Genomic DNA, 14919 nt, shown 5'->3' on the forward strand with positions numbered 1-14919 from the left:
CCCAAAAATAAATAAAAAACGTTGAAAAAATTTGCCCAGAGCACAGAAGGCTAGTGATTCCCCGACTAAAACGGACACTGTTCTGCTGAGCGGCAAGGCACATTCCGGAAAACGAGTCAAGCAAATTAAAACCAAAAATGTTATTTATCAAGGTAAAGATAATGGTTTTGTTTCATCTTCGTCCGTGTTTCCGAAATATCAGGAATTTGCAATGATCTGACGTTAACAGAAGTCCAAAGTAATAACTGAATCTCAACCATGAGTCAAAGAAATCACACTTCTGGTGTGGAAACAATAACAATTTAATGGACAAACAAAATATTATCACAGTGGATAAAATATTGAAGCATTGTCGTGTTTTCATTCAACAGCATGAAGAGTTTTTTGCTGTCTTCCATTTAAAACTCTTTAGAACCAAATGAAGTTACCAGCAACTTTTTAAAAAGGAGACTATCACAATATTCAAAGAAACACGAATTTAGCACTGCAGACATTACACAAATAAGCAAAATGCACAGTACCCACAACCAGAGCTTTCTAAAAATCTCATATTACTCACCAATTTATTTGAGGTTACATTTCAGACAAAATGAACATTAAAAAAAAAAACTTATAAATATATAAATCCGAACCACAAAACACCTCCTAAACATTAGATTTACTCTAAGTACAAATGGGTTTTTGGAAACTGCATTCACAATGCTATCTAAACTAGATTTTATGAAATTATAAATGTATTGAGCTGTAACTTGGGGCTCCGATTCATTGGGCCACACCCCACGTATGCTTTCCCGTCATACACCCCTTGGGTGGACATATTCTCAGAGTCAATAGTTATACGATTAAAATCAAACTACGACTATTCTAAAAATAAGTGTCAACTCTTCCCGAAAATTCGGAGATTGGACTGACCCACTGTAACGGTGCCACGCAACGAATGTTTCATCGCCAACAAGTTCAAGTAGTCTTAGTTAACGCCCTTTTCTAAGAGAAATAAATATTTTAATGTTAATCATCAGTAACAGGTTTTAGGAACTGAAAACCGCTTTTTTTTTTTTTTTTTTGGCCTAGTTTCTGTGGACATTCTATTCCCTCAAACCTAAAACCTGCTAGACAATTTCTTCTCATAAATATATATATTCGACTACCCCTCCGTCACAGAATCATTAACACGAGTCACACGGCTTACGCTTTTATTTGAAATCAATTACGTAAGAACTTGAACCCGTTCTAAAACGGACTGCCAACGGGACCAGCGATATGTCAAGTTGTTCTCTGCCATTTCCTTTGTGTTTCCTGGGAGGGTCCTCTCGAGCAGCCCGCCGGCTCTGCTTCTGGCCCATCTCTTTGCCCGGCCTCCTGCAACACAGTTTTGCACACAGGCCTAAACCACTGTGTTTGGGTTACAATTCAGTACAGCACAGCAAAATACGTCGGTCCGCGGCACCTCAGACCGTGAGCTAGAACATCTCCACAATTGTTTCTGGGCTTCCACGGCCACAATTCATTCACCCCAAACCGTTATAGGAGTAAGTTCCAGAAGTTCACAGTGGAATTTGAAATACAGTGGGGGGGGAAAAAAGCCTCATGAGTGTCTAACAACTCATTCCAGGGGAACCTCATTCTGGGTAAGGGGTGGGGCTCGTTGAACAAGGTGGCTGACAAGACAAAACTCAACGAAAACGTTTTAGGGAGAGACTCCACGGAAGGTTTCCACGAACAATAACCGGGCTGTGAGAATTTCAGAGAAGACTGAGGCGAGAGGAAAATAAATACGGAGGGAAGGGTGTATCTCAAAGACAAGGGGCCATGTTCTGTCATGAAGGGTGCTGTGATGCAAAGTTCACGGTGGGTTTAATTTCTCTTCAGTGATGTGGCAAAACAGGTATTTAATTGAAACCGCACAAGGGCACGAGGCCAATTCGCTCTTGGCAAAGGGGCTTGTGCGCAGGGAACAAGCCCCTCGCTGGGGCAGCAGACCACAGACAGTGGCCTCAACTTCGAGAGAAAACACCTGAAGATTCCAGGGAACGTCAACAACCAGGTGTGGGAGGGGAGGCGGGGGGGGGGGGGGGGCGCAGGGGGAATCACACTTTTTAAGCAGCCGTGTCTCAGAACAGCTTTCCTCTCGTGTCTACCCTCCACCACAGATTCTCGAGGATTACGAGAGAAATCGTTCATCCCTAGCCATCTGCAAAGACCTTACTACAGCCTGACCCCTCGCCCCTGGGGCCTATCTAGCAGGGCTGGGGGAGATCCTGGCCATTTCTGGGGGAAGACTCCCCGGAAGAGCTCTAGGAAGGCTTAGCTCCTACATTTCTGCGTCTTTGCCAACCCCTAAGTAGAAATGAACGTCTTTATGTCCAGCATACAGGAAAACCGACGGAGTCCAGGTTTCGGTGGAAAAAGAGACCACAAACATTTGGCCAACGGCTTCGTTAAGGTCACGGACGCTCCTCGCAGAGAAATACAAAATAAACAAATGATGAGTGACCTAACTTCAAAGGTGGCAACGGGTGTCAAATTTCCTAGTTTGCGCATCGGTTAAGAAGAAGGGGCCACGCAGTCTAGAAACTCGTGACAAACGCACTGGCAGAAACCGTACACCATGAGGATGACAAGGCTCGAAGGGACGAGGCTGACAAAGACGACCCCGAGGGTGACCTTCTTAGACACGAGTAAGTAGATCCCTAGGGGTAAGGAGCTGAAGTACAGCAAACCCAGCAGCCAAACCAGCACCCGGATGGATGTCTGAAACAGCAGGGATGTACAGTTCCACACGGTCCAGTTGTGGGACACGGTGGTGACAGAGTCGAAACTTGCAGGCCGGTAGAACTCGACCACAGGAGTGGAGCTCAGAGACGGGGAGCTCTCTCTCTGCACCTCCATGATGGTTATGACCAGGCAGTTGGAGGAAGTGTGAGAAGGGCTGACGAGAGACGCCAGCCTCTTGGGGGTCAGCAGCAGCTCGGTAGGGTTTTCTGGCAGGCACTTCTTGCCTTTGCCTCCGCAAGTCAAGTTTACCAGGATGTTGTTGTCATCCGGCAGGCTGCTGACTTCATCATCCGGCAGGCAGGTCTCAAACCTGCAGAAAGGGCAGACGATGACGCCTTGCGGGGAGTCCCCGAAGTCTATGATCTTGTAGAGGCATTTGGCACAGACCCTGTGACAGCACTCCAGCACTTTGGGTTTCCTCTGCTTCAGGTTGTACCGATTGTAACAGATCTTACACTCGAGCTCGTCGGAGACCTGAGAGTCTGCCCCATCTTCCGGCGGCTGACTGGCCATCCTGAATGGTGTGGACACGGTCTTTGGCCAGAAGTGTCTCTCTGAAGGATGACTTCGATTAAGGTGTCCCTCTGAATATCACATCATCCGAATCAGGCAGTGGGGCCAAAGGGCAGGAAAAGGAGGGACAGAAATCAGAAATCGTCCAGGCATTTTGAGCTTCTACATTCACTCTGTCTCAAACACATATTTAAAAAGGCCACATGCAGGGTCTGCAAAGGAAAAAAAGAGATTCTAATATAGTGAAGAGTTCACTGAAAAGGGCTTTCTGGAATTTTCTGCGCTCCAGTGGCTGAGAAGCCATAGATTTAAAGGTTAGAGCCCCTTCACCTCCTCACATTTCTGCGCCAGGACAGGAAAGTGTTGTCTCCATGCTTAGCTTTCTCAGTCCACAGATACGGTAGGAAAGAAGGAATCCAGATTCCTACTGGTCTAAGTACATTCTAGAGCATCGTGATTTTGACTACATACAGAGATTCTCTCTCTGAAACTCGTAACATTTCTGGGCCCTTTGAAAACAGAACGGGACATGTATCAGAAACAGATACATTTGCAATCAAATTCCATTCAGTACAGACTGATTGATTCAGATCATCAATAGTGTAAATGCCAGTCTTCTAAATACCCTCAGCAGTGCTTAGGAATACACACAAAAGAAGGAAAGCCTTAAGGATAAATTCACTCCGGGAAGAATGGGGCAGATGACACGTGACACAAGCATTACAACCAGGCCAAGTCTAACTCTCAAAAAAGAGAAGTAAACACAGGGCAGCTGGGTGGCTCAGTGGGTACGCATCTGACTCTTGATTTCAGCCCAGGTCATGATCTCACGGTTCTTGAGTTTGAGACCCACGTCGGGCTCTGCGCTGACAGCACGGAGCCTGCTTGGGATTCTCTCTCTCCCTCTCTCTCTGCCCCTCCCCCAGTCACACTCCTGCTCTATTGCTAGAAAAATAAGCAAACATTTAAAAGAGAAGTAAACAATACACGCACAGTTGCATCTCTAAGCGAGAAGAATCGTGCATGCATGGCTATGGGGACGAAGTCCTCAAAGTTCCCCTACTTGCCCAGTTTATTTCATGTAAACTCTGTCTCTGCAGTGAACAGAAAGCATAATAGAGTCAACAGTGCCTAACGTCGGCCCTCGGGTGCTGTTACTGGCTTTGGACAGAAGGCTGAGGCTTGATTTCGTGCGCTCAGTCAGTCCTCGATTATTAGCAGTCACAAAGGGGGCTGAAGTCTGGGCCGTCTCCACATCACCAGTATTTGGCTTTGATGTGTATGACTGTTTTGGTAAGAGATTGATCTTATGTTTTGCTGGGGAAAATATCGAAATGTAGTTGAATTTCTGAGCACACTTCCAAGCCCAGTGGCGGAAGGCTGCCGGAGCAGCTCTAGAAAGCCCAGCACAACTCTTCGAGGATTAACTTCGCTGTGGGTCATCCCGCTTAACAGAGAAGAGGCAGCGGGTGCCTCGACTTGAAATATTTGGAATTATGAACAGCTGGCTTGTGAATATATATTATCTTCCTTTTTATGGCTTCAGCTAATTTGTTAATTGATATCATATAATACAAAAAGGCCTAATGGATGGCAGTTACGAGACATAATGTTGGGAAAAGGAAGTCACTCCATAAACAGAATCTCTAGTATGACCCAAAACACGGAGGTAGGGTTTTTTTTGTTTTTTTGGTTTTTTTTTTTAGTTTTTAGTTTTTACATTTATTTATCTTTGAGGGAAAGAGAGAGAGAGAGAGAGAGCGAGCGAGCGCACAAGTGGGGGAGGGGCAGAGAGAGACAGAGACCCAGAATCCGAAGCAGGATCCAGGCTCCGAGCTGTCGGCACAGAGCCCAATGTGGGGCTTGAACTCACGAACCATGAAAGCATGACCTGAGCCGAAGTTGGGGGCTTAACCCACTGAGCCACCCAGGTGCCCCGGGTTTTTTTTTAAATAGAGTTTATTGTATACGAATGCATGTATTTCAAAACTGCCATCATAAGCCAATTTCTGTGTATCTACTCTTACGCACAAAAAAAGGATATACAGACACACACATCCTCTCTTCTGTGCCCTTTCTTTCCATGTGCCCTCAATGTTTTCTTCATTCCTGGTCCTGAAGCATATGCCCATGTGATCACGAAATGGGACTGTATCTTGCCCACAATTCTACAAAGCTGGCTTCTTGGTCTCCTGTGGGATGGACATCTATCTCCAGGAGGGGAGCCAAGGGCCACGAAGATGTTCTATCCCTGTCACTACACCCAGTCCTCGCCACCTTCACAGAATGGGGCCCGGCACCGGGCAGTTCCGCTTCCTGGACAGTTCCCCCTTGTCAGGCGTCCCCTGTGGCCACGCACAGACCAAAGGCCCATCCCAAAGGAGTATGTTCTGTTCTCTGTGCAGCAGTCCTCCCACTCAGCCTTAATGCCTTCCAAAACCCAGGCGGGCTAAAACTAGTAATAGGGGTAGAATTCGCAGCAGCGACTGCCTCCATCACCATCGAAAGGACCGATGTGTGTGAAGGTGTGTGAAAAAGTAAAAGACAAAATGTAAACATATATGCCGAGACATCTGGAAAAGAGCAAGTGAAATATTCAGTGAGGATAAGTTAGCAAAATCAGAGAAAGCTAGACTGTGTATCTAGTAACATCAGCAAGAAGCTTACATGGATGTGAAAATTCAGCATTTGATGAGCAGCTCGTCCCATTAATACTCTCTCACGCTTTGAAACAAAGCTTTCCTTTTGTCACAGAAAACCACTCTATCGGACCTTCGAAGGTGGTGACACGGTGTTATGTGATAATGTTCCTCTTTATAAAACTTCACATCGGGGGCTTCTCGTAACATGCAAAGAAAATACCAGATGTTTGAATATCCAATCAAAGGGACATCTACTTCAGTCCTAAGGCCAACTGTAGCAAACCCGCTCTCACCAGCAGAAATACTTTAAGTCCTGCCTCTGAGAGAGGCCCCCCCCGGGCAGGGCTGGCTGACAGCCTTGAGTTGCATCCCTGGAAATGCGGCCAGGACAAGGGTTTCTTCCTGGGATGCCATAAAGCAGCATGGCGATCGTTCCTCTCGGGAAGGCAGGGTACCACCTGCTGGAGTTCTTAAGAGTAAATACTTCATCTGTCTCCTTGTGACTCGAGGGTCTCTCAAAGGACTCGACTAATAACCGAAAATCTGTAACTTCATTGGGCTGCCACGAGTCAGAGTTATTTGGTTCTCCAAAAGCTATGCGTTCACCCCTGACAAGAGCTGTGGGCAACAGTCACGATGCGGAGTGAAGGAAGTCAGACCCAAAAGAGCACATACCGCAGGGTTCCATTTTTAGAAAGCTCAAAACACACAGACACACACACACACACACACACACACACACACACACAGGCAAAACTAAGCTGTGCAGATGCAAGTTTAGATGGTAAAGCTAAGACAGAAAGCCAGGAATTGATTAACGTCCAAGTCAGGATCTCGGATGCCTTTGAAGGGGTGGAGAAGCGGGGTCGGAGGGCACCGGCTGATAGGCTGATGATCCTCTGGGTTCTCAGGAGTGCTCAGTTGGTGACATGCCATCGGGCAATACGTTGTTTCTGTACTGGTGTTATCTTTCACGGTAAAAAGTAAGAAGTAAGAAGGGGAGAGGGGGCAGGGAGGGGTAGGAAGGGGAAGGTAGGGGAGGGAAGGGAAAGGAAATACCTACATATTTTGGTATTTTTAATAGCCTGGATTTTTCTGTCAGTAGGTATTTCAGACCAACTTATCTTTCCCTCTATGATCTGTAATTCCATTTCTTTTCTTTTTTTTTTCTTCCACAAAATTGAAATGTCACTTATTTATCACCTAAACATCCAGGCACTACTGTTAAGTCAATATTGAAATGAACGGAATCTTTAAGACACGCCGGTCTGGCGCGTTCCTTGAGGAGAACTACTGCTGAAAGTCTGTCTCAGCAGGCACAGGGGAGAGAGTCTGGCATGCTAAAACTGCCTCAAAAATAAATACATATAATTATGCAAGATGACAGATGTGTTACACCAATGTTATCGTGGTAAACATTTTGCAATATGTGCACGTATCACATCACGGTTACACCTTAAATTTACACCATGGTGTATGTCAACTGCATTTCAATAAAGCTGGGAAAAGGTTTTCTTTATTTTTCCTGGAAAAATACATATTTAAATATATGAAGGTGATATTCCTTATCAACCACTTAATAGTCTTTAATCCTTTTATAAGTCATCTGGGGTAAGACCATCCACGTAAATAATTACCTACTGTGAATCTTGGTGCTATCAGACCAACGTTTAATTGCACTGCCCTAAATGTACGGTACTTATTGTGTGACTCAAACCCACTTCCTCCACTGCTCAATTCTTTTGATCTTAAAGATGCAAATTTTGCTTCTATTTGAGGCAAAGCCTCCAGCAGACATCTGTGGTTTCCGTCTACCTGGGATCTTCTGGTTTTCTCCTTTACACAGACCTGCACCCCCTTCTGCCACTGCCACCGCTTCTGCGGGGACGTGCTCCCCGCGCACTCAAACCATGTGACTTGTGTTTCTACCGTCCACTGCCCGCGCCGCCTCCCTTCTCTCCAGAGGTGTGGCTTTGTGACCCGGAAGGCCGAGGGAGGGCGCACAGACCAGAAAAAGATGTTTCAAGGAACTGTCCTGCCCTCCAGAGGGAGAAAAAGGGAGAAAAAGCCAAAGCCAAAACCAAAAGGAGACATACAAGACAGCAGAAGGTGGAGATACAGACAGAGGCAAAAGGCAGACACCTGACGACAGGTGAACCGGACCTGAGTGGAGGCTCCTGTGAGCCAATTAATTCCCTTCTTTGGTTCTGCTGGTGTTTTGATTGGATTTCTGCTACTTACAACTCCAAGAGCCCTGGACACAATTACCATGCTGTATTTGATTTGAGAATGTATTATGTTTTTAGATCTAGGTTCCTCCTTGCTAGGGCAGAAATTATAAATGATTTATAAAACTGGATACATGTACTTTTAAAATTTCACTTGTGTGAGCGAGCACACATGCACATATACATACAAATTTAAATTTACTAAACACGCAAAGGTCGTCATAAATATCATTATTAGTCGCGTGTGTGCGCGTGTCCGCACGCATGAGTGTGTGTGTTCTTGTGTATCTGGCTCATTTCTCCTCTTCACTCCCTCCATCCACATCAGCGTCAATGTGACCTTCTTCCCCGCCCGCCCCCCCCCCCCCGGTCACACATATTAACTAGCTGGTATGTTTCTTCCGTATATAGTTCCATGTACATGTATTTATCCAGTACATATCATTATAATGGCACACACAAGCACCGTGTTTTCCATTGTCTTGACTATTTAATACCCACTTGTCCGCATCTTGCTTTTCCCATTCAATAACGGTTCATGAAAAGCTCTCAATTCAACTGATGAAAACTTCCTTTTTTCATGCGTGCGTATTTCATGCATCATTTGGATACACCGTAATACAGCCAACCACCTCTCTCCTGGTAGACGTTCATCCATCTCCATTCTACCCCAACACATACATTTCGGCAGAACACAACCTCGTGATACGCATCCTTACGTCCAGGTGTTTTTTTTCTTTGAAAGAAAAGGAGTGGAGTTCCTGAGTCAAACAGATGTTACCCCTAACAGATGTGGCCAGCCTGCTCTCCAACAGGAGTGTAACACATACGTCAACCAGTGTTAATAAATGTACTTTGTCCCCCACCAGCAATAGATGCTATCGGACTTCAAATGCTTGCCCGTCTGAGGGGTGACAGATCATGATTTGGGTCTGAGTGCCTTCTCACCTGTTGGCTTTCTGTGTCTGCTCCTCTCTGAACTACACCTTCTCATTTTTTGCTTATTTTTCTATTGGATTGTTGGGCCTTTCTTGTCCATTTGTAAACATTCCTTGTCATGAGACACATGAAACTCTGTCCTCTGTATTGCAAACGCTTCCTCAAATTTTACTATGTATTGGCTTTGCCTCATATGTTTTGAAATGCAAAATATTTGACTCTTCGGACAGTCACATGTTCATCCTCTCTCTTGTAGCTTCTAGGTCTCCGATCTTAATGCTGCTCCTAATATTATACATGTGGCTATTTTCCTACAAAGTTTGTCTCGCTTTATTTTTAACTTGTTTTCAGTTTTATATACGGTATAAGATACAGTCCTAATTTTATTTTCTTCCAAATTTGGACATTTATATTTGGCAAGGAAATAACCTATCTCTTCTAGTTTTTCAAGTTCGTTGCCATAGCGTTGAATACCGTTCTCTTTGCTATCTTCTTTGATTCGTTCCTGCCTCTCTGATTACGTCTTTGCTCTCATTTCTGGTCTTGTACATTTTTTACTGTTTATTTCCTAATCAAACACATGAATCTTTGTATCTATTTTGCTGTTTCAAAGAACTATAAAATGCATTTGTCCTTTACGTTATTTTTTGTTTTATGAGCTTCAGCTTTCATCTTTATTATTCCCTCTTTCTAACTTGTTAGTTTGTTTTGTCATTCTTTTTTGTCACTTTATAATAAGGGTACAATTTGTCTTTATTCTCAAGTAATGAAAACATCTAAAGGCTATAAAATTCCCACTAGCTACAGCTTTCGCTCTATCCCAAGCCTTTTGGAATAAATTGTGCTCCTTTGACAGATATCTAGGTATCTTCTAAATTGACTTTTGTTTTCTCCTTTGATGCTAAGGTTTTAAAGAATGTTTTTAAATTTCCAAACAGTAAAGGGTCTTTTTACTACCTTCCATTATTTATTTCTAATATTAGTGTGTTATGATCAGAGAACAAGATCTATAAAAATCCCTTGCCTTTGAATTTGCTAAGGTCTTCTTTGTGGTCAAGTATATGATCAAGTTTTGCATCTGATTCAGAAACGAATATTCTGTGTTAAGGGATGCGAGGTGTCCCATGCCCATCAAATCCAACTTTTTTATTTGTTCAATTTCTCCATCTTAGGGTTCTATACAAGGTTAACACAGGTTGAGACAAGCAAGAGATGTTTATGCAATTTCTCACCATCACTATATTTGCATTTGTAATAATTTTGCTTTACAGATTTAGTGGCTATGTTATTCTATACATACAGGTTTATTTACCTCCCTCATCAACTGTGCCTTTTAAAAATTATTATGTAATGTCTTTGCTTATCTTATTTACGCCTTTCCCTTAAATACTACCTGTCTAAACCTCATATTGCTAGTTTCTGACTGTCCGTATTTGCATGGGATCTTCGTCCATCCTTTTATTTTTCACCTTCTCTCACTTTGTCTCAAGTGTTTTTTTTATAAACACCAGATTACTGCATTTTGCTTATTAACTCAGTCTAACAGTATCAAACATTTAATGGGGAAATTTTAGTTCATTTTCACTGAATGTCAAGACTGCTATCTTCCAATTTATTCTTTCCTTCCCACTTGAGTTAACTGATTAATGTAGAAAAATTTCCTCTGCTAGTATCTCTCCTCACCTTGAGGTGTTTCTGTTGAACTTCTCATGTGGATACTTTTTGTTTGATACTGTTTCTGGAGTATTTTTGTCAGAAAACGGGTGATGGCATCTCTGCGTTCCTACAGAGCAGCAAATTTTCTTTTACTCTGACAGGGAAATGGCAGCTTGGGTATGTATGTGGCTTTTAGGCTGCTGGCTTTTTGTCTCTGGAAGTTACTCCACTGTCTCTAGCACTCTCTGTCATACATGAGAAATCTGGGGCTAGTCTGATACTTCTTCATGGTAGTTCACTTGTTTTCTCTGTCTGGAAGCTTCTAAGATTTTGCTTTTCATTCTCAAGAGTTCAAGCACTTTCCCAATATATACAGAGATGTGTTTTTTCATAAATCTTGCCTGGAACTTGATGAGCCATTTGAATTTATAGACTCCAGGGGCACCTGGGTGACTCAGTCGGTTAAGCGTCCCACTTTGGCTCAGGCAGGTCATGGTCTCGCAGTTTGTGAGTTCAAACCTCGCATTGGGCTCTGTGCTGACAGCTCAGAGCCTGGAGCCAGCTTCAGATTCTGTGTCTCCCTCTCTCTCTCCCCCCCCCCATCACGCTGTCTCTCAAAAATAAACATTACAATTTTTTTTTAATTTATAGACTCCAGTCTTGATATTAAAGCTCAGAAAAATCGTTTCTTATATTTATGTCATTATGGCCTTTCCTCCATCCGTTCCTTTGCCTCCTTCTGCCTTTCCTGTTACTCACACATTGCATTTCCTGGCTCTATTTTCTCTTGTGATTTCCGTCCTTTATATTTCTGTTCTGTGCTCTCGGGTTCTTCTGCCTGCCTGGCCAGGGTGCTAATTCAAGCCTCAGGAATAATCGCCGCCTCCTTTAATTCATTTGCTGAAATGTTTGATTGGAAATTCACGCATTTCATCTCTAGGAAGCCTTTTCGTGCCGCATTTAAATCTCCTTATACGCTCTTAACTACGTTTTGTCAGGTTGTCATCCGTCTCCAGCCGCTGCTCTATCCATCGCATTAACCGTGTGTTCTATCTGTTCTCACGGACTGTCTTCTCGCTGGCTGTGGTGCCGTTATTTCTCTTTGTTGTATCGCTGGGGTTCAGGTCGGATTGTTGGAGGACCCATGTGGCTGCACTTGCACCAGCAGTGGGAGCACAGTGGCCTCTGTTCCTGTAGAGCGACTCCTGGAGCAGTGCGACAGCAGGCAGGCACCAGGGCCCTGCCGAGTCACCAAGGGGGAGGGCTTTATGTTCTAGAGTCTCCTCTCTCTCTCCCAGCCTCCGAAACAGGGAGGACTCAGCCCAAGGGTTCGTCTTCTCCTTGGTCTTTTGTGGGACACGTACCCACACAGTCACGCGCACAGTGGGGCGAGGGAGGTTTTCAATTTTCCTCCCAAGACTCCCTCAACCTTTGTAGATAAGGCTCTATATAGTATCCGATGCATTCTGATCCTCCCCCAGGACTTATCAGATGCCCATCTTTATTGCCAGCCCCATCCAGCCCAGGAAGTAAGCCCCCACCCGCTCCCTCTCACCCTCAACTTCCACAGAACTCAGGACTTCCCTGCACTGCGGGTTCTGTTGGCTGCAGGGGTTGGTCTGGGTCAGGAGAGGCAGAGAAGAATGGAGAATGGCAGGATAGTGAACCACTTTACCTTGCCATCTTCCCAGAATCCTCACCAACTATAATTCCTAGGTTTATTTTTCAAATGTGTATCCAGATCAAAAACATGGGAATTTGTGATAAAAGTTTAATATGGGGGGGGGGGGCCGGGGGGCCTGGGAGTCCTCATCATGTTCAGTGACTGTTATGTAAAGACACATGTCAAACTGATATACATCTCTAAGTTCATAAAGATTTTTGAAATTCATTTTTTAAAAAGGATTCTCCTTCCCGAATATTCTTTTGTGTTATTCCTTCTATAGCAAACTGTCTTACCCCAAGAATACATAAACTTGCCACCCACAAATATCAGAATCCTCTTACTTTTTCCTTGGCTGTCTTGCTACCTCTCAAGTCCTGGTTTCTATTTCAGAAGCTGTATTAACACATATCAGTTATATCAAAAAACCACTAGATCAGAATTCTTCAGGGGTGCCTCAGTGGCTCAGTCGGTTAAGCATCCGACCTCAGCTCAGGTCATGATGTCCCAGTTGGTGGGTTCGAGCCCCACATCGGGCTCTGTGCCGACCGCTCAGAGCCTGGAGCCTGCTTCCGATTCTGTGTCTCCCTCTCTCTCTCTGCCCCTCCCCCAATCACGCTCTGTCTCTCTCAAAAATAAGTAAACATCAAAAAAATTTAAAAAAAGAATTCTTTATATCATATTTTTATATTTCAAAAATATTCATGTATACTTTCAAAAACTTAGACTGTTCATGGTCTTTCCTGTTTGGATCTTAGGCTATCTTGGGGCTTCTCCCCCAGCTTTTCATGATATAATTCTTCTATTTCAATTTTAAATTTACTAGTAGACCATTTTACCTAACTATCCTTTGCCCTTCCCCCATGATGTGTAGTAGATTGTTTGCATGCAAATGGAGTTGTAATAATTCTCCACGGCCCTTTGCAATGTGACTTTCCATTGACCCGTCAACAGGTGGAGGAAGCTGCTTCCCCATCCCTGAAATCGAGGCTGACCTTGTGACTTACTTTGAATAGCAAAGTGAAGTGACTTCCTAAGAGTTCTGACCCTTGACCTCAGGGTGCTTTGCGACTTCTGTTGGCCTCTTAGGACCCTGGGACAGCCATGTGGAGAAGCCCAGGCTACTCTCCCTGAAGACGAGAAGCCCAGACAAAAGCCAGTATCAACATCCACACCAACACCAGTCATGCGAGTGAGACCATCATGGAGCAACCAGCCTCTGCTGAACCACCAGTGATTATATCCATTGAATGAGTGACCCTAAGAGAGACCAGCCAAAGAATCATCCCTACAGAACCCAGTAGAAAATGCTGAGCCACAGAATCATGGGCAAATAAAATGGCTGTTATTTTAAACCACCATGTGTTCAAGTGGTTTGCTTTACAACAATAGATAACCAGCCTACCATGCTAAACTATCCCTTTCTGACAAAATCCAAAGCTAATCTCTGTCCAAAGAAATTATCTTCCTCATTTATCAACGGCCACCGTTCCTACCTAGAAGATTTAGACATTCTTACGTACTCCGAAGCTGCCTGACCCTGTAGTTCTTGCAATTTTTGTGTGAGAAAATTCTTGGTCAAAATCCAGTTGTTGTATTTTTGCTATATATAAACCTTTATGATCTTTATCATAACTTTCTGTTAATTATAAGCCTCTAAGAAGCTCAAAACTTTTAGAAATACTGAATAATCTTCCTAACGGTGAAAGGCAATTATAATTCCCTTTTAACAGATGTGTAAATGCCCATTGAAGGTAAGCATTTTTTCCAAGATGCCGTAAGTTAGGACAAACGGAGCTCAGAAACAAACTGTCGCTGTGATCCTATTTTCTGCCTATCCGGGGCTCTGGCCTGTGTATTGCTCTGCCGTCCATGCAAGTTGATTTTCTATGCCTTGGGGTGACTTTAGGTTCTTCCAAGTGATCCTCACACAGGTTTCATTTGGCCTGAATCATGCTCCCAGAGTCCATCAACCATTTTAATTTGGCATCAACGGAACAGGTTCTATTTTTCCCCTTATTTCACAGTAACAGCTGCCAAGTTCCAACTCTCATTTCCTGGATCCTCCTCCCATCCTGGAAAATAAACATGACTAGCACCGCTTTCTACATGATGAGTCGAGAGATCTTGAAAGGGCTAACAACAACAACGACGACGACACAAAACTGATACAAACTAAGGGATTGTCATTTCCGTGATCTATGGTTTCTGTCTTGAGAGCCAGTGCTAACGATTTGCTTCTGTCTTTCAATTCCTTTTTTCTTTTTCTTTTTTTTTTTTTTTTGCAAAAGGAGCCTCACTCCTACATGGTCACTTCGTGGGCATCAGTTTTTATGACAGCCTAAATTCTCTGACTAATGATTTGGGAAACATTAGCAATATCTGAACTTTCATATTACAGCATGACCGCCTCAGAGTTCAGGTTTCTGCTATTATGCCTTTTCGTTAAAAGCAATCTTTCTTGCTATTATAAACGGCTGTCACTTAGAAACCCCTAAAACAA

At 43.8% G+C, this 14919-nt stretch overlaps 1 protein-coding gene across 3 annotated transcripts in view; it reads right to left on the reverse strand.

Moving 5' to 3' along the window:
• Positions 1–284: 284 nt before the first annotated feature.
• RNF182 (ring finger protein 182) overlaps positions 285–14919 on the reverse strand; it is a 63217-nt gene continuing 48582 nt past the window's right edge. For 2 of the 3 annotated variants that reach the window (XM_058732947.1, XM_058732948.1), the window contains one exon: positions 285–3500. In XM_058732947.1, the coding sequence (XP_058588930.1) occupies positions 2545–3288 (744 nt within the window). In that variant the 5' untranslated portion in view covers positions 3289–3500 and the 3' untranslated portion in view covers positions 285–2544. The remainder of the gene's footprint in view (positions 3501–14919) is intronic. The other variant, XM_058732949.1, reaches the window with a different exon arrangement.

The sequence above is a fragment of the Neofelis nebulosa genome, chromosome 6, assembly GCF_028018385.1.
Source record: "Neofelis nebulosa isolate mNeoNeb1 chromosome 6, mNeoNeb1.pri, whole genome shotgun sequence".
Classification (NCBI taxonomy): Eukaryota; Metazoa; Chordata; class Mammalia; order Carnivora; family Felidae; genus Neofelis; species Neofelis nebulosa.